Raw genomic sequence first — 6,614 nt, forward strand, 5'->3', positions numbered from 1 at the left:
AAATATTGGTGCAACTCCGCTTGTTGTTGCTGTTGTTGTTCAAGGAGGTGGAGCGCGAACTGGTTTCGATTTCCTACTTCCCGTTCCAGATCGCGTTGTTCCTCCAGAAATTGATGGAACGCTTCTACTTGTTCGCGAGATGATGGCGGAGTTGGCCGGCGTCGCAGGTCTGCTCTCGGAACCTCGACTTCTTCAACGTTAGGAGCTTCACGCTCTCTACTGTCCAACTTTGCTCTCAGTTCTTCAATCTAAAAAATCATACCAGTCATTACGGTTAATAGAGAGTTCAACAAGCAATATCATAAGCAAATTTAAATCAAAATTATACATACCAGATTAGCCGTGTTTCGCAAGTACTTCTCCAACACCTGCAGATGAAGTGGTTCCTCGCGCAGGTGATTTTTTAAATCTGCAAATGTTGGTAGGCTCGGACCGTATGCTTCGGTGAATGCCATTGCTGAAAAACCATGCATATATATATATATATATACATATATATGGCAAATACAAAATCGAAACTAAAGCGTAATTTTCATTAATTAGTCAGTAATAGAAATGAAAACTTTGCACGTAATTGAAAGTAAGTATGCTTGTAACAAAAGGAATAAGTCAAATCGCCAATCAATGAAGTTATCTTGTATGTAATACATAAAGTAATCGGTAATGAGATGAGATGAGATCACATAAGAAGATTAATAGAGACTGTCATGTTCACTAAAAACTGTCTTCCTCCCTAACAAATCTTTTCATTTGCGCGTTTGCATGACTAAAAGAATAAAAAATTATGATCAATTTATCTTGTACGGACTGATGATCATTGCCACCTATTTCAAATTTTATTTTATGCAATGATTTTGTACATATCTCATGAGTCAATTAATTAATGGGTTCATAATTAAAATATTATTCTTCTAAGCATAATTTATATCTTTGCTTACTTTATCTCCATATATTGATGCTTCGTTAATTCGATTTATTCTGCATTTATTTGCAATTAAATGCCTTTGATCCATTGTTTCGGTAATTCGGCGCGTACTTTTCTTAATTTTGCTCATACGCACTTCAGTAGTCATAAAGCCCTCATCAACAAAAATTTTTAGCTACAAAAATATACAGAAAAATTAACAAAAAAACACATGACAAACAAAAAAAAACCGAACTGATAAAAGTTGATTTTCATTGATAACGAGAATTAATTTATGAGATAATTTTAATTTGCTCTTTTTTTAATAAAATGATTACAGTTTAGCTAAAAGATGAAAATAATATGATTTGTGTTCCATTTCAATATTTATGATATTTTGTTTTCGTTTTCATTTCTTTTTTAGTTTTTTTGTCATTCTATAATTTAATGTGACCAAATTAATATTAAATTATCACTTTCACAAAGATTATTCATTTGCGCAAAAAGATGAGTTACTTAGAAGAAATAAAGTGTCATTCCTCAGTGTTTTTTTTATAAATTCATCCAGTTTGCTCAAGAAAAAAGCACTAATACAAAAAGAAAAAAAAAAGCACTTGTTCATACGATTTAAAATGTGATCCGTTGAATCTATCTATCAATGATTGAGTCCGAAATGATCGACGCATCTGTCAAGTTGTTTTGTAATTTAATCTGCTTGACAAAATGAGTAAAAATTTCATGTATTATTTTTAAAAAATGAAAAAATCCATTTCCTTTTCTCATTTTTATCTTTCCAAAGAAAATTCGAATTCATAGAACAATACATATATTTGTTGCATTTGTATAATGGTAATAATTGTACAATGTTATATCGATTAACTATCCATCTCTTCCGCACTATTTTTTTTCCACCGCTGTATGAATATCCGCGTCGGATTCATATTGGATTCAAAGGTATCTAACTATTACTCAAATAAGTGTAAGAAAATATACGCCAAATTGGGACATCAGTTGCTTTTAAGAAGTTACCTACGATAGTTACTAAATTGGGTACCAACTCGTGACTATGTAAAGCTAATAAATTGATAATTTATTATCATCATTTCTAAGCTTAACAGTTAATCACAAATAAATGAAAAAACAAACTAAAGCATTAGTTGACATAAATTTTCAAGAATTTCTCTAATTTTATCAAAACATAAAAATCATAATCAGTATTACGCATATAAAATGAATATAATTAATTGAATTACAATTAAAACTAACCATTAACAAGTCATTATAAATCTAGCAAAACTGCTATTAAACATTAAATATTATAAGATTAACTACACCACAAGCTGATATTCGATGCAAAATAGGTTTCAGTAAGAAATATAAGAGAATAAGGTGATATGAAAGGAAAACTGTGTTATTAAAGGAAAAATACAAATAAAGATGATTAATTTTCAACAGTTATTATTTACCCAAATCGGGATATTAAAGTGGTTAAATAAAAATAATTAACTGAATTCAAAGTAGAGTAAAAAGAATTTTCTTCACATTTTTTTGAGTTTTAACTCTATCAATTTTTGCATCGTTGCTTGATTCTGAGATGTGATTCTATCTTATCAAAATTCTTCTGGAAGCATTTTGGGTGTCAGTTAGAAATCATTGTTTACGTTTCTAGAAACTTTCAGATTTCACATGGTTTTTTCTTCTTCTTAAATCATATTTCAGATTCTGTGGCCAAACAGTAAATGTGTAAGAGCACCAGGATGTCCTAGAATTTTATAACGCAATTTTCATTCCGTAGATGAGGTCTTAAGAAGTCGAATGAAACGTCCATATAAGAATTCATTTTGGTTGAAAGATTTCATTTGGTGGAACGGTTGTTGGTCAATGAATCGTAATCCTTTCTTTTCTATTACCAAATTATTAGTGATGATCAGTTTCTCTTTTTTGTTAATTTTTTAAGTTTTTATATTTTATTTTGTATAATCAATTAGCAGCAAAAGGAATTAACATATGAAATTGAAAGGTTACAATTGGTAACACAATCATTTTTGCTGAATTCATAGTGTTTTTCTTCAACAAAATCTTCAGTGGAATTGTGTAATTGCTTCCGATTTGTAGTACCATTAACTAAGACTAATTATGTAATCAATGATAACCTTATCAGATCATACATTGAATAAACTATTCGGTGGCAATCACGTGTCTCTTCTCGTGAATTCATTTTTTGTTCGCATTGGACACATAAATTTGTCTTACCGTACCAAGGCACGTGGATAGTGTCGGTGATTTTTCCGAATTTTTTTTCTTTTTTTTTAAAAAATGTGAAATCTTTAAGATTACCTTCAAGACTGCTAAAAAGCTGAAATCTTTCGAGAAATTCTCCAAATTCCCTCATGAAAATTTCCTATCAAAAAAAGTTACTATTTTCGGCAGACAAAGTTTAAGTTAATCAAAGGTGTACAGAAATCATAAGAAAAGTTAAATTAACATAAAGCCCAATGTGATATTGATAGAGAGAAGTGATAAATTGACAAAATTTATCACATATCTCTGTTAATTTGATAGAATTTGATAACTAACCTTCTAAGCAATTAATGATCTTTGACCTTGTCACAAATGTGACAAAATTTTGTTAGAAATTCAGTATTTGAGAAAAAATATTTTTGCTAAAAATTGTTCCTGAAGTATTCCTTTTGGTATAAAAATTATGACAAATTCAAAATGCAAATTCTTCATAAGGAATTTTTGTTGGATCGATAGATGATATCTGTATTCACTTCATAAGTATGCCTTTCATTGGAGTATTCATTTGATAAGCTTAAAGCATTTAGATGTTCCGTCTCCTCGGGTCGAGCTAAAATGTAATATACGTTATAAAATTCATATAGAGAAAACAATTAATCTTTAAAACTTTGTTAGCATTACTACCGAAAAGTTCCAAAAATTGCTAATTTCAAAACAAAGTTGAGGATATATCTTAAAAAGTTTTAAGTAAAACGAGTGTTTTCATCGTATATCAACCAGAAATTTTGCATAACATACAGGTAACATAAATAACAGGTGAAATATATACCAATTAACTTTGACTATTGGAATGATAAGCTTCTTTCAGAGAATTATCTGTCGTATAAGTACACCAATTATGAAGCATTGTCATCATTAGCAAGTAAACCAATGAATGATACAGTGATAAATTTTATGATACAAGAACACAAACCGATATAATCAAGCGTTGGTTTTCTTCGGATTATTTTGTGTAGAAAACATTTCTCCCAACAGAGACAAACTATGATAAGCATTGTTAGTAAGGCAGAAGTAACAATCAATGCAGTGAATAATAGCACAATTAAACTGAAATTTTGTCAAATTAAGAATTTTTGAAATGACATTAAATTTGAGAATGTAAATCAAAATAAACTGTACATTTTAGCTAACACATTTGACACATTTCAATAATTCGTTTTTTACTTCCACAGTTTCTCGCTATGACCAAACACAAACCAAAATTTTCACTTTTAATAATGATAAGAGGTCATGCAAAGGTCACGATGCTCTTTCTATTTTTCGATCTAATATATTTATACGTCTTTTGATGCATAACAAATTGATAATTTTTTTGTTTATAAATCCCATTTACATTTTATGTTCAGTTTTTCATCCATAAACTTCATTATTCTTTCTTAATCTCAATAAAAAAAAAAACTTTTGAATCCAACATTCCCTCTTGTTTGCTAATGTTTGAAATTAGAAATTCTTCATTGGATTCCTTTCATAGAATCTTTTGATATTTAGTCAGAAGGATTCACCATTGTGAACTGTACATGTGCACTGTCTAAGGTTAAGTTAGTATGTTTTTTAGTAAAGCTAAAATAGAGGAAGTAAATTAATGCTTTCCCTTTCATATATTTCTTTTGAGTTAAAAATTTTCAGCACAAATATTCTGATTCAAAACTTGAATCACAATCTAAGGTTTATTTTTCTTCACTTACCTTCTTATCATTACACCATTACCGTGATGACACATATTATCAGCTCCATTGTTAACAAAAAACAAAAGCGCTTACTAATTCTCGAGAATTGTCGGTTCACGACAACAATTAAACTCAGGCGGATTACAGCATCGATTCTCTTTTTCACGATGATGTTTTGTTGGACAAACGTATGCATTTATATATCGTCTTGTTTCTGCAGATATTACTCCACCACACTGAACTCGTTCTGAACATTTAAAAAATTTTTAATCCTTTTTCAAACTCTTTCCGGATTCGTTATTTCATAATGTTGAAATACTTTACAAACGAATATCAGCAACTATTCCCATAGATTTCAAGAAATCCGACGATTCCAAATGGTATTCAGTTAATTTGAAATAATAATTATTTCCGAAATCTAAATGAATTCCAAAACTCGAATGACAGTCTTAGTAAAAGTTGATCGATTTAGAATTTGCCGATGCAAAAAAAAGAAAAATTTTTTTTAACCTTTAATGGATAAAATTAACAGTTAAAGAGAAAGTTCTAAAAGATACAAGCATTACCAGCTTGAACAGCGATCAAAGAGCACGAACAAATGCAAACAACAACAGTACATAGCGCTTGCCGCATTTCCTGTAATAAAAAAATCAAGAACTTTTAAAAGTTGTCAACAAAATTCTAAAAATGGCAATGAACGAGCAGAATTGTACGAATGTAATTTATCACGTGGAATTTGTTAAGGCTCTTGTTTTTTACCAGTTAGGAGATCAACAACATTCACCGAAAGGTATTTCATTATTAGGCATAGGTTTATTTAAAAAAGAAAAAGGACAAATAATTAAATTAATTTAATGAAATTTAAAAACCAATTTAAAATTTAAAATTCTAATTTTTAAAATTTTAATTTGAAAACCAATTTAAACTAGTTTAATTTAACGAATTCATAAATAAATATGTGGCAATATTAGGAAGAAGAAATATATTAGAATGGAAAAGTAGAGAATAAAAATAAGCTTCATTTTGGGCTTTTTTTTTGGAAAGTAGCAACATTCGATGATAGATGTTTGTTTGTCAATTGATTTCCATTACATGATAAATATTTCAACCATTGCTGTAAAAGGAAGCAAACTTCAGATGAATGCTAATAAGCGATAGAAAAATTCAATTAAATTTGAAAATTTTATAAAAATTTTTTTTTGTCACAGAAATTATGAAAAATCGAACTAATTTACTTATTCCCAATCAACCCTTTTCACTAAGTTACTAATTCTCAATTCTTTTTTCAGTAATTTATTAATTCCCATTTTTCTCTCACTATGTTACAAACAAATTCCCGATCACTTTTTTTTCAACAAGTTAATAATTCTCGATCATTTCTTTTTCATCAAGTTCATAATTCCCAACCATTCCTTCATCATTTCCCGCTCTACCAACCAACTAAATCATTCGTTCATTCTCACTCCTACTTTCACATTAGTCTACTCCTACTACTACTACTACTACTAACATCTCCTCCAATAAAAGTGACATTTTCTTCCAATCAAATAAATCTCTTATCTTTATTTTTTGCTCTTCCTCTCTCCTTAGTCCCTCTGAAACTGTTCTATTTGTGAAAACACACAATGAAACGATTGCATATATGCGCCCCAATCATTTGGACTTTTTCTATTTGCAGCACTTCCGGCTCTTCTTATTTTAGTATTTATTAGTTTTGCTATAATCAAGCTGGAACAGAGAGA

The 6,614-nt window shown here is 29.4% G+C and overlaps 2 protein-coding genes across 2 annotated transcripts in view; both read right to left on the bottom strand.

Moving 5' to 3' along the window:
• Positions 1–455, bottom strand: part of LOAG_16806 (hypothetical protein) — a gene marked incomplete at both ends in the record, with an annotated part of 1,688 nt that extends 1,233 nt beyond the window's left edge. Inside the window, 2 exons of the mRNA XM_020449465.1 lie at positions 78–248; positions 333–455. Coding sequence (XP_020306983.1) covers positions 78–248; positions 333–455 — 294 coding nt within the window. The remainder of the gene's footprint in view (positions 1–77; positions 249–332) is intronic.
• Positions 456–4,964: 4,509 nt separating this feature from the next.
• LOAG_11500 (hypothetical protein) lies at positions 4,965–5,505 on the bottom strand (the record flags this gene model as incomplete). The annotated part of the gene is made up of 2 exons (XM_003147018.2): positions 4,965–5,119; positions 5,439–5,505. 2 exons carry the CDS (start codon positions 5,503–5,505, stop codon positions 4,965–4,967), a joined length of 222 nt encoding a protein of 73 aa, XP_003147066.2.
• Between the last annotated feature and the right edge of the window lie 1,109 nt (positions 5,506–6,614).

Source organism: Loa loa (genome assembly GCF_000183805.2).
Source record: "Loa loa unplaced genomic scaffold supercont3.21, whole genome shotgun sequence".
Classification (NCBI taxonomy): Eukaryota; Metazoa; Nematoda; class Chromadorea; order Rhabditida; family Onchocercidae; genus Loa; species Loa loa.